At 45.5% G+C, this 25,579-nt stretch overlaps 1 protein-coding gene across 1 annotated transcript; it reads left to right on the forward strand.

Annotated features, from left to right (window-relative positions):
- The first annotated feature begins 4,620 nt into the window (after positions 1-4,620).
- On the forward strand, positions 4,621-25,092 carry LOC122620417 (protein serrate). Its single transcript, XM_043797859.1, has 14 exons — positions 4,621-4,962; positions 8,715-8,832; positions 9,344-9,531; positions 13,405-13,459; positions 13,947-14,262; positions 17,506-17,639; positions 17,770-17,945; positions 18,200-18,443; positions 19,795-20,523; positions 20,864-21,064; positions 21,147-21,242; positions 22,564-22,935; positions 23,041-23,648; positions 23,770-25,092. The coding sequence occupies exons 1-14, from the start codon at positions 4,720-4,722 to the stop codon at positions 24,523-24,525; spliced, it is 4,236 nt and encodes a 1,411-aa protein (XP_043653794.1). The 5' UTR covers positions 4,621-4,719; the 3' UTR covers positions 24,526-25,092.
- Positions 25,093-25,579: the final 487 nt, after the last annotated feature.

Below are 25,579 nucleotides of genomic sequence, written 5' to 3' on the forward strand. Positions count from 1 at the left end.
AGCTCCCTTCTATTGTATGGAATTTGTAGTTTCTACACCATTTAGCTAAACAGTGTGAAATGCTATTAGCTAATACGCACAGATCTTTAAAGTAAATAATGCAATGGTTTTCGGGAAAACTGCTGCCCCTTTTGAGCTCACTTCCAATTCCCAGTCTTTGGGCTCCAGTGTTCTCTCAAGTGTCCGTAACTTTTCGCTAAAAATATGGCCCATAAATCTGCTGACCCAGCACTGTGCCAATAAAAGCGTTCATAAACAACTAACCTAAGGCAATGATTCTCGGCACTAAGGGCGAACCACTATGTGGTAACCACTAAGCCACCAAAAACCACTAACCGCAAACAGCCACCACAACGGCAGCAGGAGGATTGAAAAATAAAAAAGAAAAACGAGGAGGCGGAAAAAAACACTTGAAAAATCTGTCATAAAATGTTGAGTGGTGTAAAACCAACTGGTTGAAATTGCCAACATATTTGCCTGTTTGTTTAATGAACTCGCCCAACGAGGGTTTCTTCGGCTTGAGGGGGTGACCCATTGTCGAGAGGGTGGGTTTAACATTTTGATTACTCAATATGTTTGATTTTATGGATTTATGCCACCGCTCTGGTCCACTTTTGCAGCTGTTACACATGGCAGTAAGACAAAGCCAGTGCGACTTGGCCAGAAAACGAAAGCTAATCCCAACAAAGAAATGCCATTAAACGCGAACGAACAAGTGTCCAACGAACCGCCAACACAGAGTGCCCCCAAATTATGAGAGACGCGCACAAAGACACCTGTAAGTCGTTGTCTGCTATTAGTTGAAATCAAAACGAAAACAATGTAAGCCACAGTGAGCGAAAATCAGATCTCTGGGGACTCCACTCGCGAAGAGTCAGTCTCTAGAGGCTGAAGGCTGTAGTCTGCTGGCCACCAACGCAAAGCTCTGGTCGTCGCCTTTTAGCCAATTTTGATATAACTGAAAGCGTCAATTATACGTGAAATTTATGATGCCGTGTGAAGAATAACACCAACTTGCAACATATTTGGACAACGAAGCCGATGCCGATGCCGTTGCCGTTGGCAGTTGCCTTTGCCGTCGCGGTGGCCCGTACAATTGCCGCTCTGGGGTCTCTTGTCGCAGATATGTAAGCTGATAATAGGCATTGTAGTGCAGTTTTTCTTCCATTTCTTATTCTTTTTTTCTCTTTTTCTTTAAGCGAGAAAAGATGACAAAGGAGCTGGGAGACCGCTGCCCAGTACGCCCACCAAATAGAGGAGGATGGAGACCCAAATGGCCAGGGAGACGGCTAGAGAAGACATTTTGGGCACACACCAAGTCAATTTGTTTTATCTATTGTCGAACAAGAGTCATGTCACAACGGCACAATGAGATTTACTATGTGTTGTTGCTGTTGTTGTGGCAGCAGCAGCAGCAGCAGTTGTGCCTGTTGTTGCTGCTGTTGTTGGTGCTGCAGTTGTTGTGGCTGTGGTGGGCAGACAATGGAAAATCAGCAACATGATTCGATATTTAGATATGCGCCTCAAGAAATATGAGCCGCTAACAACAACAGTAAGGCAAAACAACAACAACAACAACAACAACAAAGATGCTGCCGCCTGTCTTGTTGGCCGCATGTAATTGCCAAGTTTGTTGCTTAAGTCTTTTGTTTTGGCTGCGCTGATAGGCCAGTTGCATTTAAATTTGATTTATACACTTTTGGCCAACAGATAATTGGATGGAAGTCGCCGCTCTGTCTGTGTGGTTAATAATTGGCTGGGCAAGTATCATTCGATTTGGTTCCCAGCCGTTGAAGATTGTGGGAGCGTTCCTTCGTATTAGGTGTCAATTGCCAGTCCCTTGGAGCTACTAGATCTGGAGCACACACGCAGACACACAGCCCCAGAATGCACTTATTGGCATAATTAAGTTGGAATCGTAAAAAGAAAAACGGCAGCCAAGAGCCGGGAGCCTCGGGCGCGCATGCGTGCAGCAGCCGAAGCGGCAGCAACTCCATTAACTGCCGATTCCGATTCAGATTCCGGGCCCCGGGGCTATATACAGTCGTACGACCAATCAGCGGCTGGCTAAAGAGCACCGCTCGAAGAGCAAACTGGTTTTCTCCAAAGAGAAGCTCAGAGAGCAACGCTCCTAGTTAAGCTCTCGGATCGACGGCAACTTGTGCCCAGGGGCAATCAGTCGTTAGTCGAAGCCTGAAGCGCACGCAGCACTCAGCGGAAGTCGTCGCCAGTTCAGTTCAGAAGCGGTTTCGTTGGTTCAGGTTCAGACCGAGCCACACAGTTCTCTTAAGACTGCAGATTACCACCACCACCACCATCGTACCATCGTACCATCACGAGTACCATCAGCACCTTTACCACCACCAAAACCGCAGCACTCTCGCGTGACTTGCTCCGCCCCGTGAATGGATGCTGCTCGAGGGCTGGAAATGCCGCAGGATTCGGTTAACGCGTTTAGTCGAGCGCCGTGCTTCGAGCGGTGATGTGCCCCCTTTTCTGTCAACGGTAAAACCCCTCCTCGAATTGGATTATTGTGTACCCCAAACCGAAAGCCACCATCCATCCATCCATATAACATACGAGTATAGCAATTGTGAAAGTGTTTAATGTGCCGCAATCGAATTAAATTGCTTGCTGATTACAACAAATGATGAAGAGCAATCAACTACATATGCTCGGTGGAAGAAAAGCAAATCGAAAGATCGACAATCAGCCGACATTTTGCCGTGTGTGTTTCCATAGTGTGTGATTAATTCCTGAGCCCAGATCGTGTGAGCCAAGGAAAAACGGAAATACCTTTCAATTAAATACAATACATTAATATATCAAAATACAATGCCGTCAAAATTGTGTTTAATCAAAGGCGAAAAGTAAAAGTGCAAACAATGTGAATATGCGAAAACGAGTGCCCCATTCCGTGGAGTCGCTTGGCCACAGTGTGCTCCATTGATAACGCACACAGGCAAAGTACAGGGACACAAACACACGCTACTACGAAGTGGAATTGAAACATGCCAAGTGAAAGAGAGAAAGAAATGAAAACAGCCAACTAGTGCATAATGCACGCAGATAATACAAATAATAATAATAATGGGCGCACATAGAGAAATTTTGACTAGAACTTTATAAGTGGGACTCCTAACAACCTATTGGAATTATTTAACATTTTATAAGCGATGTGATTTTTTTTATAAAATGTAAAGGAAATAGAATTGGATAACATATGTGCAACTCTCTATAAGGAAGTTGGCATATCTTAAGCAAAGATGAAGCTGTAGTTTTCTGCCGTGCAGAGGGAGAAAAGAGAGATTGTGAAATCAGTGAGGTTCTGAATGGGTGGCACGAACATGGGAAAGCCCCTGATCAAGAGAGCGCGGAAAATGTACCATGCACCGCTTAATGATTTACCATATTTACCATATGCAACGAATTGCGGATCTAGCACGGTCGAAAGCTTATTCAGATCGGTTTGTTCAAGACGGATCTGCTTGCACAATTATTTGATAAATCAGAGTGCATCCAGCAATGACTAGAGCTTGGTAGATACAGGGTATAATCTAGTTTTGAGGCCTGCCGTAGTTGATCGTTTTGCAAATTGCCAAGAGTGGGGAGTGAAAGTGGGGGTATTAAGGGGAGGTAGCTGCATCATCCACTTGCAAAAGCCACTTCCGGTCATGCCCTGCAGCAGCAACATCCACATCAGCAGCAGCAGCAGCAGCAGCGGCATGAGCAAGAGCGGCAGCATCTGGGTTTCGATTCAAAGTCAACGACTTCCGTTCCGTGCCAAAGCCGGGAGGAGGCCCCAAGCAAATTACTTAATTAAATGGACAATTAACACCCGAGTAGGAGGACTGGGGGGGCTAAAGGCCATGGGAGGATAGGATGGCCCGGATGGCAGGGACAGGGGCAGGGTGGGAAGAATGAGTAATGTGAGCAAGAGTGAAAATATCTGTAAATTAATATGCGCACAAGATGCAAATTGTTTGTGGCCAAAGACACGGCTCCATAGTCGCAGCAGCAGCAACTGCAGCAGCATCTGCAGCAGCCACATCAACAGCGGCAGCGGCAGTAACAGCGTTAAATTAACATAAATTGAATTGCATTTGCATTTGCTGCACGTTGCCGCTCTTTGCGGTCTGGCAAAAGTAAATGTTGCTGCGGTGGCTGATGGCTGGTGGCACTTGTTGCGGCTTGCTGCGGTTGCCGCTACTGCTACTGCAGCAGCAGCAGCTGCGTGTCAATTAGCGTTGATGATGCACAGTGAAATAGATTTTCCGCAGCCCGTTTCAATTCCAATTTCGTTCGACAATTGTTACAGCAAAAGATCTACAAAACATCATCCATCGCCTATCAAGTGGAAGTGTCAAGTGTGAACAAAACAAAAACGAGAGAAGCACCACATACTAAGGTTCCATATAAATAATAAATAATTGTGTGTGATAACAACATTAACAAAAACAAAACCAAACAAAACGAAGGCAAAGTGGAGAAAATGATACAGCATCCAGAGTACGACGACCAGTTATTCAGCTATCCAGAGCAAGTGTAGTGTGTGGCAACTTGGAAACCGAAAACAAAGGCAACAAAATCTGCATACATGGGCTAATTAAGGCTGCCCAGCGAATTTACATTTGTGTGTGGTGCCAAACCAAGAGTGAATCCGAAACAAACTCCATCTAGATCGCCAAACCAGCATCACGCTCGCAAACGCCCCCCAGAATGTACAAAATGTTTAGGAAACATTTTCGGCGAAAACCAACAACGTCGTCGTCGGAATCGACGGAATCAACAATAGAATCACCAGACAGCCTGGGAATGGCCAAGAAGACGGCGACAAAAAGGCAGCGTCCGAGGCATCGGGAACCCAAAATCGCGGCTCTGCCATCGACGATCCGCGATTGTCGATCATTAAAGTCTGCCTGCAACTTAATTGCTTTAATTTTAATACTGTTAGTCCATAAGGTAAGCAAACCAACATGCAAAAATCGATCGAACCCCCAAAAGCAATAATCAAAAACGAAAAAAAAGCCCCAGATCCAAATACATGCGGGTGTAGTGTCTTTGCCAAAGGCCAAAACAAAAAAAAGCAGCCAAAGTTGATTCAACCCATGTGAATTGGCAATGGCTGAGGGCAAAGTTTTGATGGGGGACGTAAATAATGATGATTTTGGGGTTTATTTTTGAGTGATTTATCAACGCCGCATCCCAAAGAGCTGTCTTTAATGAGAGCTCTTACGCTGGAATTTTCGCAAAGCAGTAAATCAAGCAAATGTCAATAAACAAGATTCGTAGAACCTAAATAATTAAACAATATTGAAAATACTGAGAGTAATGTTTGACATACAAAAAAGGCTTCAAGTTTTTTAAAGTTTTTCTGTTCAAAAATGAAGTTGTTAACGCAAGCTTACATCAATCTATCCATTACCTTTTAGTATATCTACACATTTACCTGCGATTTGATACCTGCACTTAGTCAAAATATTCCTCAAGTTTCAACCATTAAACTGGCATTTAAATAAAGTCATTCTCTCGTTTTAAAAAAAGCCTCTGACTAAGAATTCTGGGTTTATTAGGATCGGATCGAGCAGGATTCCTCCGAAAGGCGATGCGCCAGATTAGTGGGCAGTTCTATCTACGAGAACCATCTCTCCGAAATGGTTCCCACATGGCAACGGTAGTCGAGAATGACCGGAGCCAGGGAGTTTTCGGGGTGTAGCCGTCATAAAGTGTTACACAAAGTGCCTAAACATGTATTGAGATGCCAGCGGAGATGCCCCGAGCGGCAATTAAAAAGGCAAAGAGTCGGAGAACCAACGGCAGCCAACGAACGGTTCAGAAATACATAAAAATTAATCGCTGGTCGGAAAGTTATAGGTAGTTTGGAGCATCGAGATGCGAGGGGTCTTAACAACAATTTGATTAATACGCCAGAGATCTCGAGAGCCAGACATTAGAATCCGTGGAGCAGGCGAGTCCCCGTCCCAGTCCCAGTCACAGTCCCCAGAAGAGCAATCCGGGATGTGGCCAACCGTGGGGCAATCAAATTGATTACACACATTTATCTACTTGGATGGGGGGATTGCATTGATTTAGGGTAAGCGAGGCGATAAAAGTCGCCGGCAGCAAAGATCCACCCCGGGTCCCAATGCAACTATTTAGTTGTTAATGAAGTAAATAAAAGTTAAATATTTTGTAGCGGCGATTTATGGCCAACTTCCAGGGAAAACCAGGCAGCCTTCCAGCCAGTCAACTGGTCAAGCGAATCCGCGATCATATCGCCGCAGTTCACATGGCCCCATGTCAGTTGAAATTAACCCAGTTACTCGGCCAAGTTGGGATGCCAAAAAGGCCGAAAAGCCGCAGAAGATCTCTCTCATTTGAGCTGACATTTATTGATCATAAGCTGCGTATTAAACTGACTGCGAAATATGCATAAAAAGCCGAAAATCAGAAATGAGTTGGCGAAACGAGCTCCCACGTTGACGAGCTGCAGTTGACTTTATGGCCAAGATTCGTTTTGCTTCCCTGTTAACTGCAGGCTTAATTAAAATTTAATTTCACATTAACATCGTGTGTCGGCTTCGTTAAGCGTTACGAGTTTCCCCCAGTTTACATGTGGCGCCTCAGCACTAATTCCTTAAGCATTTCTGGTGGTTTATCTAATCGAATTGATTACGTCAAAGTTGGTCCGGAATATTAGCGGATGCACCTGCTCCACTGCTTCATGAATGAGGAGCATGGCCCGCGGAAATGTGATAAATAAATAGTAAGCAGCCAGAACCGGTTCCATATAGCATCTCTCGATCATCGCTCGGCCAAGAATCCAATCAATTTGAGCAGCCAGTTGCAGTTGGAGTCTTTCAGTTTGTGGCCCAAACAAAAGGAAATCTCGAAGAAACGCCAACAGAGAAACCGAACACAAACTGGCGGAGAATGTCGGGGGGTTCGGAGGGGGGATTGCATTTGATTGATCTATGGCATGATCAACAATGCATGTGGCTTCGAGCTGAAGTTTCGTTTTTTGTCGGCCTTTATTATACCCGTTACTCGTAGAGTAAAAGGGTATACTAGATTCGTTGAAAAGTATGTAACAGGCAGAAGGAAGCGTTTCCGACCATATAAAGTATATATATTCTTGATCAGGATCAGTAGCCGAGTCGATCTGGCCATGTCCGTCTGTCCGTCCGTCTGTCCGTCTGTCCGTATGAACGTCGAGATCTCAGGAACTACAAAAGGTAGAAAGTTGAGATTAAGAATACAGACTCCAGGGACATAGACGCAGCGCAAGTTTGTCGATTCATGTTGCCACGCCCACTCTAACGCCCACAAACCGCCCAAAACTGCCACGCCCACACTTATGAAAAATGTTTTGATATTTTTTCATTTTTGTATTAGTCTTGTAAATTTCTATCGATTTGCCAAAAAACTTTTTGCCACGCCCACTCTAACGCCCACAGACCGCCAAAAACTGCCACGCCCACACTTTTGAAAAAGGTTTTGATATTTTTTCATTTTTGTATTAGTCTTGTAAATTTCTAACGATTTGCCAAAAAACTTTTTGCCACGCCCACTCTTGCGCCCACAAACCGCCAAAAACTGTCAGTGCTGAAGACTCTCCTTCGCACTTCGAATAGCTGAGTAACGGGTATCAGATAGTCGGGGAACTCGACTATAGCATTCTCTCTTGTTTTGTTTTTTTTTTGAGGCTCCATCTGCAGCTGCAGGTGACTCGAAACTGGTGGATGCCGTTAGCCAAGAGGCCTGGCTAAATTGCAATTTATTTCTAATAAACTTATCAACACTGCCAGCTACCAAAGACCATGACAATAAATTCACTGAAATATGAAACCATAAAAGCAGGAGTCCCAAGTTTTCATTAGCATATTTTCCGCGAAGCCAGAACCCATCCGCCGGCCGGTAATGAACCCTAAAATACAAAGTTGATGGTCAAGATGCGGCTTCCAAGATGCAGGAGGCTCTCTCCTTCTGGCTAAATTATGATAAGCGATTTGCCGCAGAATAGTTAAACTTTATGTGCCATTTGTCAGGAGCGTTCGAGTGCGAGAGATCGGCTATCGGCGATCTAATGTGTTATTAATTTTATGGCAAATGCTCGGTCCTATCGATGGAGCCGTGATTTGTGGCCACTGGGACCCATGGATTCCAGTTGGAGCACAAAAGGCATTCTAAATTATACAAACTGCTGGATATCTCGTTTGATTAAGTGAGCCAAGCCGAACAGTTAAGCCGCTTTGTGGGGAAAATATTTCTCATTATTTTCGTGTTTCATTTGCTGCCAGATTTATCAGGCTCCTTTCATTTGCCTACCACTTTTACGAGGTACGAGGTACGGTCTTTTGGTCTTTTGGTCTTCTGATTTTCCTCTCTTGTATCGATCCATCTATTTTTGTTTTTAATTAAAACCTCTACCGCAGTCCAATCAGAGCGCCCTAGGTGGCTTATTAGCTTTTACAACCGGCGAACGAGCTGGCATCAGATCCATAAAGTGTTGAGCATATTATTCGATTTGGAATGTAATCTGGCGGGGGGATTGCCGATTGGAGGGTATGGGTACTATTCGATTGGGATTCACTTTGTTTGGGGCTTCGTTATGGGTCATGATTGATTTGAATCGATTTGGGATCTCGGCGCTTGTTTTCGTTGTACTGGCATTTTTGGTTAATTTTGGCCTATGTTCTCCTCCTCCATCACAGATATCCGCAGCTGGTAACTTCGAGCTGGAAATATTAGAAATCTCAAATACCAACAGCCATCTACTCAACGGCTATTGCTGCGGCATGCCAGCGGAACTTAGGGCCACCAAGACGATAGGTAAGTCCATCTTCAACTTTATTAAGGCCCCAACTGTGAGATGAAAGAGTTTTCATCGCATTTTTCATTGCATTTTTGCTTGTCAAAGAAAGTTAAGCCCTTACTTTCGACACGATGTAACTTATGAGATGGTAACGTACTTTTTAATTGTCCTATTAAATTCATCACGCTTCTAAATTAACATAAAACATTATGCAAATCTTCCGAGTTACCAGATATTTCCTCTGCATTCCATCTGGATTCTTAAGTACTCTGATATTTCTTATCTCCCTTCCCCAAAATAGACGGTCAAGGCTCTTTGCCTATCAGCAGAATTTGCACTCTGCATATTTCTGGTTCTGTGCTAATGTATTCCCTCTTGTTTTTTTTTAACGTTGCCCGGCAATTATGCAATCTCGCAGGCAACAAAGTCTGCATTTCCATAGAGTACTTATATAGAGTAGAGTATATATATGTACATATATATTTGCAAGTGTGATAACCCGTGCTGGAATTCCAATTCCCATTTCAGGCTGCTCGCCATGCACGACGGCATTCCGGCTGTGCCTGAAGGAGTACCAGACCACGGAGCAGGGTGCCAGCATATCCACGGGCTGCTCGTTTGGCAATGCCACCACCAAGATACTGGGCGGATCCAGCTTTGTGCTCAGCGATCCGGGTGTGGGAGCCATTGTGCTGCCCTTTACGTTTCGATGGACGGTAAGTGCAGTTCCCATTAATATTATACTATATTATGCCATATTATACCATACCATATATCCATGTGTACCCCCTCTGCAACCAAGACGCACGCTTTTGGCACGAGCTCCCACTTTGTGGGGTAGCTTTCGTTATTGTTTTTTTCGACTTTAAGATAGCTCGGTTCCGCCTGGAGAGCAGCCAAGCTGAACTGAACTGAACGTTCCATGGGCGATAAGGTCTAGCCGGCAACAGAAATGTGAATGGATCTGAGCCGAGCCGAGCCGAGAGCTGAGAGCAGAGCTCAGCTCGTGCCGGATTGATAAGAATATGTATTTATGAAAAGCAGCAGAAAACACACAAAAACAAAAAAAAAACGGGAGGGGCATAGTCTATGTGGGGTTTCTCTGCGCTACTTCCTGTGGCCAAAATTCCAGCGTGGGCTGCACCAAAATCAACAGCCGTGAAAATTCCAAGACTGGCACCAACAAGCGGCTTACTCATCTCTCGACCAGCTCACATTAAAGTTAAGTCCCTTGGCCAGGCCATCGTCATCTTGGTCGGCGGAGATTCTGCCGGCGGTAGCCGAAAAAAAGCAATTAAAAATTGTGTTTCATGTTTTATGCTTCTTGGCCGGGCACCTCCTAAGCGGCTTTCGGTTAATTAAGTGAGCATAATGCGGGCTTATGACTGCCAAACTGGGCAGGAATAAAATGGTAAAAAGAACACACATCGGACCGAGAAAATAATACATAAAATAAACGTGGCCTGCTACGTTCGTTTAACTCGGTTAAGGTAAAAATGTAACCTGACTGGGTGTAGTATGTAGTCGCAGAATTGAAATAAAGTTTAGCTCTTGCTCTTTTTTTCGTTTCGTTGTTATGTACGACTGTTGTTCTGACGGTTGTTGGCTGCTGTTTTGGTGCTGTTCAAAGCTAACTTGGCTAACAATTACACGCCTTGGCCAAATCGGTGTCCAAACTAATGCGACTGCGATGGAGCACAAATGTTATATTCATTGAAAAGAAATCCCAAGAAGTGGAGGTTTCAAATTTGTATCAAAGATTGCTGCTTATATATTTTATTAAATATTTTGCGACATTTCACAATTGCAAACCAGTTAATGGTGTAAACCATTTAAGAACATAAATGAATTGTGCTTTACAAACCACAAAACTCACTTTTAATTAAAGTATTAAACCCACTTTTAAATGAAATTTTTCATTGAATTATGGGCTCAAAGCGATGGAATTTCTGTAATTGAACAGCAAATTAATTTAATTATTTTTCGAGTGCAGCAGAATTTGCAGTCGCCGCTTACGTCGACTGCGACTCCGACGTCGGCATGCGCATGCGCCGTCGTTTACATTAGGCAGGTTCAACTGTGGCTGGGATGCGGTGCGGTGAGTTGTGGCGGGGGAGCAGGCATGCGTCAGAGCCGGGTCTTGGTCTTGGTCTTGGTTGGGTCTTGGCTTGGTCTTGGGTCTTGGGTTGGGACTTGCGGCTTGGTGCTTGGTGCTGGGGGCTTGGGGCTTGGGGCTTTCGTCTGGCCTGCCTGTTCTGTGTCTCCACCATTCCCCCTCACCGAGAGCAGCAAAGTCGTGGCCTGAAGTGCGGACAACCTGTTTCGTGGGAACATTACCTTGTCGCGCTTGTCGCTCGGCCGATGGCGATGGCGATACGTTACGCTTCGCTTTGGTTTCGCTTTAATCTTGTGCCTTTGCCAGTGCTTCTTACCTCAGTTCCCCCCAGTTCTCCAATTCCCCAACTCGCGCCAAGCTCCCTCAGCTCCCCAATTCACATGTGAGTGACTCGAAAGCGAACGAATACCGGGCGAATTCTGCATAATGCCAGGCGTAATATTCGCCTGCAGACAGTCAGTCAGTTAGTCAGTTAGTCAGTTGGTCTGGCTGCCAGGCACCCTCAAGAAGCCTTTCACAAACTCATGAAAATCTTCAAAAACCGAAAGACAAAAATCAAGAAAGAAAAAAAAAAAAAGAAAAACGAGCTGCCGATATGGTCGCAATTGTCCCACTTTTTATTGAATGACTTCTTCTGCTTCTCCGGCTGCTGATTGAGTGAATGGCATGTTAAGACTCATAAACATGACTTAGGAAATACTTGAGCCCGGCCTCAAGAGCACACATCATAACATATAACATCGGCGGGCCTTCAATGTAACTGTCAAACACCGACTTCACCTAGGGACCCTCTCCCAACCATCCAACCAAACAACCATCCACCTGAAGCATTCGAACTGCCACAGACCCAAACGAATTTCACTTGACAATATTTTCCATGTTCCAAGTTCCAATGGCCTGAAGATCTGGAGTGCGCGTGCGCAGCCATTGAGCGATCTCAAGTGGTATTTGTGGTGCCTGTTCCACTTTTTGCTCAAGATCAATGAATGACTGCCCAAATAAACTGTGGGCTTTTTGAACCATTTCGCTGCCCCCACAACAGTCACTTTGTCCGAGATGAAACACTTTTGTTAGCCCATGGCTTCCATTAAGGAAAGTGCTTTGGCCAAAAGACAAGATTCTTCACATTGTGTAAACATTTCGGTGGCCAATTCAGAATTGTCTCGCTGAAAGCTACTTGATTTCTTGTTTTTTATTTTCGAAAAAAGAGAAACTAATTTTTATGCACAAATGAATCTTATTTAGCCAATCCTCCATTTGTATTCATGTAGTTGAGAACTTCCTCCCATTGGCTCGTTCATATGTGGCATCGCGTATTCTATGAAATCCAAAACCAAACGCATCGCCATTTTCAATTGATAAACTTCCGCTGGCATTGCCGTGCGCCATATATATCCGTACACCCAGACGGATCATGATTTTAGCTCGAGCCCGGAACAGAACTTAAGTGACAGCGATATGTCGGCGCGTGGAAAATTGAATGGAGGCTGGAAATTTGAGACGGGGTGGTCGGTTTATGGATGGATGGATTTGCAAACTGTGTCAAGTTGTTGTCGCTGCTGTTGATCCGCCTGCAATTAGCCAATGTCTGCTTTGGACTGATTTAGTGTCGCGTCGCCAGGGCAATTACATGGGAATCCCCTCATTCGTTGCCCCGCCCATCTGCCCATCAGCCCATCTTTGCTCCACTGGCGACCGCCTCCCACTGCTAAATGAGCATTTCCTGGCATCCAGCGGCGGCATCCAGACATCGTCGACGTTTAATTGCTTTCTGCCCAACGAGAAATCTTCTACAGCTCGCAAATTACAAAAAAAACGAAAAAAACAAAAACATCGGATCTTCAATTTTTATGGGCCCATGCATAGGCAGAGTTGAAAGAAATCAGAGGAAACTCTTGATTTTAGAGGTCGAAATGGTGGATGCTCTAGGATCTCTTGATATTGCAAGGTGTTCTAAGTTTCAGATTCACATTCTTCTTTTGGAAATGAGAATTGCCTTGGAAATGCACCCACATTCTTCTTAAAATTCAAAAACTTTCTCAGAGAGGGTATGAAATGCAAACAAATCTAGAAATCAAAGAGAATTTGGTCTGCGTTGCTTTTTCGCATTTGGTTTTGGCCAATTGCAATGCCATGGACAGCGACATGGACATGGCCAAACTGAAGTCTGTTTAGAAAGTCCGCTTCTCCTGCGTGAAATTAAAGTTTAGTTTTGCTTTGGCTCGCTTTGTTTGTTGTCTGATCGCTTTGTTCGTCTGTTGGTTGGTTTGCTGTTTGTTTTCTTGGTTTTTTTTTTGGTTTTTTTCTTTGGTTTTTGTTTTTATTTTCTGTTTTGTTTGTCGGCCGTTGCGTTGTCTTCATTTGCATGGTGGGCAGCCCGAGATTAAACTGTCCATTAGCGTCAGCGCAGAGTCAAACTTGAAGACTGCAAACTAAATGCCACCTTTCCTCCTCTCTTCACGTTCAATTACAGAAGTCGTTTACGCTGATACTGCAGGCGTTGGATATGTACAACACATCCTATCCAGGTAAGTGCGGTGGCAATTGGAGGCTTGTGCTCGTTACCACAGCCCCTTGTTGCAAGTTGCAAGTTGCTAGTTGCATGTTTCTTGTTGCACGCTGCTCGTTATTGTTTGCCAGCCGGGCATTTGGCTTAATTAGCAAGCAAAGACGCAGGAGAATACACTCAGAGAAAGGCGATAGTAGTAGTTAACCAATTGCAAATTTACAATAACTTTGATTTTTCTTATTTGCCAAGTTTTGCCTTTGTATTTCTCTGAGTGCATCCTTAAGCGAACGAAATGGTGCCAACAACTAACTAAATTCCTCTGCCCACATCCCATTTGCCCCTGCTCCACTGGAACGCCAACGTTGATGCCACCAACAACGAATCCCAATCCGAATCCGATGACAACCGCCACAACAATTGCCATGCCACGCTCGCCGCCCATCGGAATCCTGACCCGAAAACACCCAACATCCCAACCGAACTCAACCAAATGAAATGAAATGCAGATGCGGAGAGGTTAATTGAGGAAACATCATACTCGGGCGTGATACTGCCGTCGCCGGAGTGGAAGACGCTGGACCACATCGGGCGGAACGCGCGGATCACCTACCGTGTCCGGGTGCAATGCGCCGTTACCTACTACAACACGACCTGCACGACCTTCTGCCGTCCGCGGGACGATCAGTTCGGTCACTACGCCTGCGGCTCCGAGGGTCAGAAGCTCTGCCTGAATGGCTGGCAGGGCGTCAACTGCGAGGAGGCCATCTGCAAGGCGGGCTGTGACCCCGTCCACGGCAAGTGCGATCGTCCGGGCGAATGCGAGTAAGTAGCTTATGAGCCTATGAAAATACATATAAAATATACACACATATCTGGTTTTTCCACACTTCATACTGTAACGTACTGTGGAGAGTAGAGATTGTACACCTTTGTAATTACGACCCCCTGCCAGCCCACTTAACGATGTGATTATGACACTTTTTGCATGTGGCCACTAAACTTTGGGGCCGGCTTAATGGCCCTGGCCTCTGAGGAGTCGCCACTCGGATGGTTCAAAATCGACAGCCAGGCCAGACCAGGCCAGGCCACAGTTATGATAATGGCCGAGAGTGGTTTCTTTTTGCGCGAGATCGGTGGCAGAGAAATGGGTTCTTAAGCTCACATGGGGCGCTTTTTACTACATCTGTTTCCTTTTTTTTTTTGTGTTTTAATCCAGTGCCACTTTTTTTCGCTGCTAAATGTGTGAAATAGTTGGCAACGTTTCTCTCAGGAAAACGCCAATCAGTCGATGATCAAGTCAATGATGGGAAACATCAAGGAGTTTCGTTTTAGTTGGTCGTATATGCAGAGTTAAGTGCTTTTTCTCTGGTAATTGAGTATTTTTGAAAAACTGCATATTTTGGGAATTCCTAAGCTCATATCTCAGCCAAATTAAAAGGTGGGTGCAAATGATATATCTTTTTGGAACGCTATTTTGATCCTTAAACGATTTGTATTCAAATTTTTTTCGAAAGAGAAAAAAAATTTTTTTTTGAATTTTTAAAATTATTATAAGGGGTACCATCATCAAAATTTCAAAAAATCGCAAAAAATTTTATTTTGAAATTCAAAAAAATTTTAAATGTACGATTTTTGTTTGAGTCAAAAACAACTTAGAAATGGTTTTAGAACTTAAATTGGTTGAAAATTACTCCAAAAATCGGTACAGTGCAATACTCCTGAGCTCATAACTCCTCCAAAAATAATGATATATCAAAATAGTATCGTTTTTTCTAACACTATTTAGATTCCTAAACAATTTGCATTTACACTTTTTTTGAAATTACAAAAACATTTTTTTTTTAATTTTTCACTTTTTGGTAAGGGGTACCATCATCAAAATTTCAAAAAATTAAAAAAAATTAAATTTTTGAATTCAAGTAAAACACGAATTTACTATTATTGTACAAGTAAAATAAAGTTTAAAAAAGGTTTTAGAACTGAAATTGGATGAGAAATCACTAGGTTATGAGCTTAAGGCTTTTGATTTTTCGCTAAAAACCGCTACCAAAGCGAATTGCATTTTTCCCATCACTGCTGCTCAAATTAAATGGAAAAAAGGTGAAACTGATGAAATCGGTTTATTTCCAATCAATCCGCATTCCTTATTAAATTGTTCGCACTCGGTAACTACCCATTTGGGAGATAACCCGAGTGCTATAAAGTTGTAACCAGCCATATAATCTGCAATCAAGTGCCAGTACCAATGCGATTCGCGGCCAAAGAGCAGGCTAATCAAACGCCCGCACGATGGCCAAGCAACTGATCTGGCCAGGAACTCCTACTTCTCCGCCTGCTCCTGCTCCTCCTGCTCCGCTTTCTTGGTTAGAATTTGCAGGCCGCCTCTTTGGAGCGGTCATGCTCAGAGGCTGGCAACTTGGAGCGACTGGCGCAGCAAGAGTTTATGCAGAAAATGTACTGGAAAACACATAAGATCATTTGGTAACTAATGAATATAATAACTGTGTCTAAGTTTATCCTAATCGCCAAGTATTCAGCATGCAACTATAAAACATTAAATATTGAACATAAGAAAATACCATTTTCACATTCACATTCGCATGCAGTAAATTTCGCACAGTGCAGTTGCAAGTCCCCAGACCGCAGCACGAAAAAACGTTTGTGCCTCGGTTGTTCCTGTTGCAGCAGCAGCAATAGTCGCAGCAGCTGCTGCGGCAACAGTGGTTGTTGCCGTTGTTAATGCTCCAGCGTAACACAGAATACGTGAGCCGGCGGCCATGATTGCATTTCCCGACTGCATCATGATGCCTCTGTCAGGCATCCCATGGCATCCACAACGCGGCGAGCACCTCCTCTCGTCCTGCTTTTAAATAGCAATAATTAGTGTGGCCTAGAAAACATCAAAAGTCAGCAGATTTCCGCTGCGCCGCAACAATTATAAGCCAGAAGAAAAATTACTTTTGCTGTTTGCACGTTGCTGGCCCATTTGCGATTTGTTGGCCGGGAAGGCTTCATGGTTGGAACCAGAGCCGCAGATTCGCAGATTTGCAGGCAGATAACAACAGGCTGCCGTTTTAATGAAATCATAAATTACCGACATCGAACGGCGATGTCGACTATCGCACAAGCATGACGTGATGCCTTGGAGCTTGTAGAGTTAGCACCTCGCCGGGCGATAACTCGATACCTCGATGCCTCGTAGGCTCAGTACTCGATGCCCCGGCTGGCTAACTTTGATCCCGCTGCACTTTGGCGTGTTGCAGCGATAAAATCGCAGTTTTCGCCTCCAGCTGGAGCAGGAATGGCTATTGCAGTTGCCAAAGTGGCCGACTGGCTGCACTGCCACTTTAGCATTTGATGCATCAAGGCCAAAGTTCAGAGTGACCCAATTCGGTGGTTGGCAAGAGCCAAATGCGTTCCCAGGCCAAATTGAAATGTAAAGAAACACCGGAGCCCAAATTGCCCAAATGAATAATGGGTGAATGTTTTCCCAAGATGCAGATAACCTTCGGAACCCAATGACTTAGGCCTGCCATATAAATGGCTATTATTATTTAGCAATATACCACAATTAGAGGAGCTTTAACTGAACTGAGACAGGTGTTTTATTAACTATCTTTGAAATAGCAAACATAAATAAGTTTCAACCCATCCTTGGTTTTATATGTTTCCCAGCTGCAGATAAGATCTGTATGCTATTACATCTTTTCATGCAATGAGCTCACCTTTCAGCTGGGTTCTTCCACACCCCATTTTGAAATCAAAGTTACGCTTGCAAATCGGACTCATCTCCACTTGCCGACTTGTATTTTCCCAAGATGCAAGTTCGAAGACTCCCATTTGTATCCCATCGCATGAAGATCACCTTTCGGCCAAGGTCTGCGATGCCCCATTTTGTAATCAGAGCTTCGCATATTTATGGGGGGAACGCTTTTTCCCAAGCTGCTGAATCCTTCAACTTTGAGCTAACCCCTTTCGGCTAGGGTGCTCTATGCTCCATTTACCAATCAGCGAAAGCAGACACAAGACGCAGAGACTCATCAAAAACCTCGATTTAATCCACAGATGCAGACCCGGCTGGCGGGGTCCATTGTGCAACGAGTGCATGGTCTATCCCGGTTGCAAGCATGGTTCCTGCAACGGCAGCGCCTGGAAATGCGTGTGCGACACCAACTGGGGTGGCATATTGTGCGATCAAGGTAAGTTACCTGCCAATTGGCCAGTGGGAAATGGGAATGGAAATGGGAATGGAGTGGGGTATCATCGGATAATATCGATGCCATTACGCCGTGATACATATTTCATAGTCTCGCTTTACGCATTGAACAGATTTAAATTTCTGCGGCACCCATGAACCCTGCAAGCACGGCGGCACCTGCGAGAATACCGCTCCGGACAAGTACCGCTGCACATGCGCCGAGGGCCTCTCGGGCGAGCAGTGCGAGATCGTGGAGCATCCATGTGCCACCAGGCCGTGCCGCAACGGCGGCACATGCACGCTGAAGGTAAGTCCCAGATTTATGCGCTTCTTCGCAGTGCCATAAACTAATTTAATACGCTCTGGATGGGAACCCCCATCTGCAGTTATCTGCAAGACACTCAAAGAAACTAGTTGGTATATGAAAACCATGAAAATATTAGTTTAAAAGAAGAATGCATTCTGCTGAAGGCAATTAATGAAGCAATGTTCCTTTTCTTCTATCGAACTCTGTAAGCAATGCCATACTACATATTCCTAATTATTGATTTATCCTTGCAGGCGAGTAACCGAACTCAAGCCCAAGTGTACCGCACATCACATGGCAGAGGCAACATGGGCAGGGCGGTAAGACGCAGCAGCTCCATGCGCAGCCTGGACCATCTGCGGTCGGAGAGGCAGGCGCAGAATGGCAGCAGCTCCTCCGGACTGGTGTCCCTAGGTTCGCTGCAGCTGCAGCAGCAACTGGCCCCCGACTTCACTTGCGACTGCGCAGCCGGATGGACGGGACCGACATGCGAAATAAGTGAGTTTTGATTTAATTTTATTCCGCAGCACGCGATTAGCCACAGCTCAGCTGAATGTGGCTCTTTGTCTGGCCAAGTTGGCCAAGTTGCTGGCCAAGTTGCTGGCCAAGCTGCTGGTGGCTGATGGTGCTGTGTGTGCTGTTTGTGCGGCAATGTTGCCGCTCGATCATGCAATTGAGCACACACGCATTTGACTGTAGCGAAATAAAATGAAGTGAAATGAAATGGAATGAAATGAAACGTAGCACGCACAGCCTGTTATTGTTGCCGGCTTTGGCTTTGCCTTTAAGTTTCGGTTTTGGTTATGGGTATGGGTATGGGTATGGGTATGGGTTTATTATGATTGTTGTTGCCACGGTGGTCCGGCAAATCTTTGGTTCGCTTCGGTTTTGCATTCCAATTGGAGCACGACCGACACATTCACCAGAAACTATTTGCTGGCCAATGCAATCGGCCGTAAGCTAATTGAGGTGCCATTCCCAAAACGAATGTGTCGGCGTTGAAGGATTTACATTTCCACCAGCCATTTTGGCATGCCAATTAAGGGCCTTCAACTGCTGGCAAGAGCTTGACTTTATTTACTGACATATAAATGGTTTGATTGCAATATTATTGTCACTTTAAAATCCCTGATAGGAAAGTATTAATCAGGTAATTCAGTATTTTCTATATATAGTAAACTCCTTGAAAGTCTTCCAATTTCGTGGGAAAATTTCGTACAGCTTAATTGAGTTTAAAGTTGTCTTAACTGCTGCTGATCGGCAATCTGACCTTATTTGCGGCCTAATAGCCAGCGAAGGGTCAGAACTTTATTTTTGGGGTGCCCTTCTTATCAGACCCTCCATAATACAAACAAATGAGTTGCGTGCTGCTGAGGGAAATACAAAAGCGGAGTGAGAAGGAAGCGTCCTCACCTGAAGATTTCAGGCAACCGATAAGCCAGGCACGCAGGCTCAAGCTATGTCCATACCCATACCCATACCCAAGTCCAACCGCGAGTCAGTTCAATGACTTGAGCCCGGGCTAAGAGCCACCTGCTCGAGCTTCTGCCGCTCGAGAGCTCAACAGCAAAATCAACACATTCACGGAGAGAAAATAAGAGCTAGTGTCAAAATGTAAAATAATACATAAATGGTTCTTAGTTTACAACAACAATGTTTTAAAAGCAGCAAGATAAGGGAAGTTCCAAAACTGTTTTAGAAAAGATTAAAGTATATAATACATTTATTTATATAAGCCAGATTTCATTGTGACTACTTTTTAATTACGAGCAATTTCCCGCAGTGCTTGCACTTTATCTCTCGATGGCACTTAAACAATCTGCTTGAATTTCCCCTCATTCCTTTCCAGATATCGACGAGTGCGCCGGGGGTCCCTGCGAGCATGGTGGCACTTGCATCGATCTAATCGGTGGCTTTCGATGCGAGTGTCCGCCGGAGTGGCATGGCGATGTCTGCCAGGTGGATGTGAACGAGTGCGAGGCGCCGCATTCCGCCGGAATCGCTGCGAACGCTTTGTTGACCACCACAGCCACTGCGATCATTGGCAGTAATCTGAGCAGCACCGCGCTTCTGGCCGCTCTGACCAGTGCGGTGGCATCCACATCCATGGCCATCGGACCCTGCATCAATGCCAAGGAGTGCCGCAATCAGCCGGGCTCCTTTGCCTGCATTTGCAAGGAGGGCTGGGGCGGAGTCACGTGTGCCGAGAATCTGGATGATTGTGTGGGTCAGTGCCGGAATGGAGCCACCTGCATCGATCTGGTCAACGACTATAGGTGCGCCTGTGCCGCAGGATTCACGGGTCGCGATTGCGAGACGGACATCGACGAGTGTGCCACTTCACCGTGCCGAAACGGTGGCGAGTGTGTGGACATGGTGGGCAAATTCAATTGCATTTGTCCACTGGGCTACTCGGGCTCCCTGTGCGAGGAGGCCAAGGAGAACTGCACACCATCGCCATGTCTAGAGGGCCACTGCCTCAACACGCCCGAAGGATACTACTGCCACTGCCCTCCGGATCGCGCCGGAAAGCACTGCGAGCAACTGCGTCCGCTCTGCTCCCAGCCGCCCTGCAACGGTGAGTAAAAATAGCACAGACCAGGCCGAGAGGCCATGGGAACCGATCTCGCCCCGATGAAGACATCATTAAGCTCATCAATCGCAGATTGCCAGCTTTTTGTCGTCTTCCGAGGGACGAGAGATACCACAGACATACACGTGGAAAATAAGTTAAGAAATGTTTAAGAACTCGGAGAACTTCCAGTTTCAAAAAGAACTAAAATTTGCTATCAAAGAAGATATACCTTTAAAAGAGTACTTTTATATTTTATTGGCCAACAACTTATTTTATAAATAGTATTATCTTTCCGAGTGTAACCCTGCGTTAATAAGCCTAATCATGTCCCCCAATCCAACAGAGGGCTGCTTCGCCAATGTCAGCCTAGCGACGTCACCGACAACGACGACGACGACGACAAGCACCACATCGGCGACAACGACGAGGAGGATGGCCAAGCCAAGCGGATTGCCCTGCAGCGGACACGGCAGCTGCGAGATGAGCGACGTGGGCACCTTCTGCAAATGCCATGTGGGCCACACCGGCACCTTCTGCGAGCACAGTGAGTAATCCCGATTGCACACATCCACCGATGCACATCCACCACACCAAAAAGAGACGGCAAACTCATTAACTTTCCGCAGATCTCAACGAATGCTCGCCGAATCCTTGTCGAAATGGGGGAATTTGCCTTGACGGCGACGGCGACTTTACATGCGAGTGCATGTCGGGCTGGACAGGTGAGTCGAGACGGAATGGGATGAGATGATTTGGGATGAGTCGGGTCGGGTTGCGATGAGCTCAGCTGAACTGAACTGAACTGAACTGAGGCGAACTGAGCCGGGCTGAGTCGGGTGCGCTTTAAGCGCTTTGGCCAGGCCGCCAAAGTGAACGTCAAAGCGTTGCAACAAGTGCAGACTGCAAAAGCGGTGCTAAGCCGCAGGCAAAATACCCTAGGGACATGCTGCTGTTAGTGGGGATCAGTGAAAGTGGCAAAAAGTATCAAAGCAGGTTAGAGTTTCAATCAATCAACATTAAACGAATGGGAACAGAAATCCTAAACAAAATTAGAAAATTATATTTGTTGATAGGTTAGGATTATAAAACATATTTCAAGTAATTAACACACATTTTCACACACAATTCCTCTCGTTGATTATGCCAAGTTTAGTTTACAAGAAGTTTTTTAGACCAGCCGATTTAAATTTACAGCCTCACCGAGTAGTTTTTACTACTCCTTCCGAGAGGGCATAAAAACCTGCTGTATGCCGACTGCCTGACTGGCGCATTATCAACGCTTGGGGGGCTTTAAATGGGCGCGAGACGAGTGTTGGCCACGTTAAGTTAACAGCGCTACGCTCTCACACACACGATCGAGTCGGTCGCATTTATTTGAACATTGAAAGTCGGCAGTCATTACGGCCTTAAATTGAAGCGAATGCGGCTGAGCCGCAAAGCTTTAAAAAAAAACAACAAAAATAACTATTTGCGCGTTAGTCGCAGTCTTCGTAGCCGGCGAATGTATTTGCCACATGTGGCAGCCGAAAACTCCTAGGGGGGCCCACCGCAGCTAGGCCAAACCTTTGCCATGATTTATGTTTGTTTTTAATTTGCGATTTGCATATTTCACGCGTTTCGCTTTTTTGTCACAGACACAGCTACAGAAAATGAAAATAGATTCGGCTACAGTTTAGATACAGATACAGACACAGTCAGAGCCACATCGATCTATGTCGGCACACTTTTACTTTTCGATTAGTTCAAGCCAAGCCAACGGTCATGGCAATCCTCTTTCTATGGATTTAGGCTCTCACACTCCCAATGAGTATGTTGCTTAAGTCTTTCGTTTCTGGGAAGTATATTTTTACAAAACAAGTATGTTACAATAAAGAATTAATTGTAGGCTTAGTAGGGGTAAGAAATTTGTTCAGTTTTGCGATAAGTTCGTTGCCTAAGTCTTTTGTTTCTGAGGAACCGTAACCAATTGTTCCAGACATTAGACTGGGTTTTTTATTAAAATATTAAATGCAATTCTTTAAATTTATTTTTTCCCCTGTGTAGGTAAGCGCTGTTCGGAGCGGGCTACAGGTTGTTATGCCGGCCAGTGCCAGAATGGCGGTACCTGCATGCCTGGTGCACCGGACAAGGCTCTGCAGCCGCACTGCCGCTGTGCGCCAGGTTGGACTGGTCTGTTTTGCGCCGAGGCTATTGACCAGTGCCGCGGACAGCCGTGCCACAATGGCGGCACTTGCGAGTCGGGAGCGGGCTGGTTCCGCTGCGTCTGCGCTCAGGGATTCTCCGGTCCTGACTGCCGCATCAATGTGAACGAGTGCTCGCCGCAGCCCTGCCAAGGCGGTGCCACCTGCATCGACGGAATCGGCGGGTACAGCTGCATCTGCCCACCGGGACGCCATGGATTGCGGTGTGAAATTTGTAAGTTGGATTCTCTTTTATAACTATTTTGAATATTTAAGGGGTTACATATATTTTGAGTGTTGAGTTAGAAGCTAAAATTACTATTTAATATGTCTTTTCTAGTGCTCTCCGATCCCAAGTCCGCCTGTCAGAACGCGAGCAACACCATCTCCCCCTATACTGCTCTAAACCAAAGCCAAAATTGGCTGGATATTGCACTAACCGGAAGAAGTGAAGACGATGAGAACTGCAATGCGTGTGTCTGCGAAAACGGCACCTCTCGCTGCACGAATCTCTGGTGTGGATTGCCCAACTGCTATAAGGTGGATCCGCTCTCCAAGTCCTCGAATCTGTCCGGCGTTTGCAAACAGCACGAGGTGTGTGTTCCGGCACTCAGTGAGACCTGCCTCTCATCGCCCTGCACTGTTCGAGGAGATTGTCGAGCCCTGGAACCATCGAGACGGGTTGCTCCACCCAGGCTGCCGGCCAAATCCAGCTGCTGGCCCAATCAGGCCGTGGTCAACGAGAACTGCGCCCGACTCACCATCCTCTTGGCGCTGGAGCGAGTGGGCAAGGGAGCTTCGGTGGAGGGCCTCTGCTCCCTGGTGAGGGTGCTGCTGGCTGCCCAGTTGATCAAGAAGCCGGCGAGTACATTTGGTCAGGATCCGGGCATGCTCATGGTGCTCTGCGATCTCAAAACGGGCACCAATGATACTGTTGAACTAACTGTGGTAAGTTTTTTGCACATTACTTCAAATGGCTTGTGTATTTAAAAGATATACAATATTAACTCAATTGTCTACTGCATATAAATCTAATTCAAACCCGCATTTTCTCTTTGTATATTTCCAGTCCTCCAGTAAAATAAATGATCTGCAGTTGCCAGTGGCGGTGGGTCTGCTGGGGGAACTCCTGAGCTCCAGGCAGTTGAACGGCATTCAGCGTAGGAAGGAACTGGAGTTGCAGCATGCCAAATTAGCTGCCCTCACCTCCATTGTGGAGGTCAAGTTGGAAACGGCCCGGGTGGCCGATGGATCGGGTCACAGTCTGCTGATTGGAGTGCTATGCGGTGTCTTTATAGTTCTGGTGGGATTCTCGGTGTTCATCAGCCTTTACTGGAAGCAGCGTCTCGCTTATCGCACCAGTTCGGGAATGAACTTGACTCCCTCGCTGGATGCACTGCGTCACGAGGAGGAGAAGTCGAATAATCTGCAGAACGAGGAGAATCTGCGCAGGTATACGAATCCGCTGAAGGGCAGCACCAGCTCCCTGCGAGCGGCCACCGGAATGGAACTAAGCCTCAATCCCGCTCCGGAATTAGCCGCCTCGGCGGCGAGTAGTTCCGCCTTGCACAGATCGCAGCCCCTATTCCCGCCCTGCGATTTCGAGCGTGAGCTGGACTCCAGTACGGGTTTAAAGCAAGCGAACAAGCGGAGCTCCCAGATTCTGCTGCACAAAACGCAGAACTCGGACATGCGGAAGAACACGGTGGGCTCGCTGGACAGTCCGCGGAAGGACTTTGGCAAGCGGTCGATCAACTGCAAGTCCATGCCACCCTCCTCGGGCGACGAGGGCTCCGATGTCCTTGCCACCACTGTGATGGTTTAGCCGTGATCTCACCAACCAACCAACCAACCAACCAATCAAGAAACCAACCAGCCGCCCACAGCCAGCTCAAAGTTCCAATTGCCACAGCACGGGCGCTATTTCCAAGTGCATTAGTAGCGTAATTAAAACTAGGATATATATTAGGCTTACAAGGTACTTCACAACGGAGTGGCTCTGTTGAAAACGTAGCTTTTCTAAATCCAGGTCTGTTAGTGTAAGACGGGGTCCACAAATAAATTGGCTAGTTAATCAAGCTTTTCGAGGCCGCAGGTTGGGCCAATTTATTTGTATACCTGATCTTATCTTAATGCTAAACCAGTTTAATGGCTTGCTCTTTAATCTCTAACTTCGAGTTCTCTTTAAGAATAACTTTTTTTTTGTGTAGATCAAGTTAACAAGTTCAGTTAGACAGGCGTTTTCCACAGTGTCATGTCGATGTGGACACCCAAAATATATAAGTTAGCTAGTGTAATTCCGAACTCTTCTCTTCGCTAAGCAACATCCTACACAGTGTGATATTTAGTGTAACCCAGGCGCGCATTTACGTTCATTTAACAGTAACGATATACTCGTATATAAAAGAAATCAACTCCTTGGCTAGCACAAGCTGTATATAGTTCTCATTTAGGATCGTCGCGCTCTATAATGTGTATAAGCTGTAAATACTGTAAATTAGCAGTTACCGTTATTGTATTTTGTCTATAGATAGATTCGTAGTATTGAACTAAGACCCAGCCGCAACGCGTTAGACTTTAAAAGTTGTTTGCAATTGTACGCAATAATATAGTTTTACGATCGTAGTTAGGTAGCCGTGTAACTGGGTAAGATTCAAACGATTTTGTACTGTATTATACCTATCTGTGTAGTAATATTTATTTATTATATTAATTTTGATCTAGACGCAATAAAGGAACATCAATAAAGATAGTAAAACCCATACAAATCGATTGTGTATTATAGCTTTGGGAAGGGCAGAGAGTCCTATTCATTAAATATAATTTCACAATATAATTGTAAGGCATTGCCATGCCTTATGATATAAGGCGGCTCTGGA

Source organism: Drosophila teissieri, chromosome 3R (assembly GCF_016746235.2).
Source record: "Drosophila teissieri strain GT53w chromosome 3R, Prin_Dtei_1.1, whole genome shotgun sequence".
Taxonomy (NCBI): domain Eukaryota; kingdom Metazoa; phylum Arthropoda; class Insecta; order Diptera; family Drosophilidae; genus Drosophila; species Drosophila teissieri.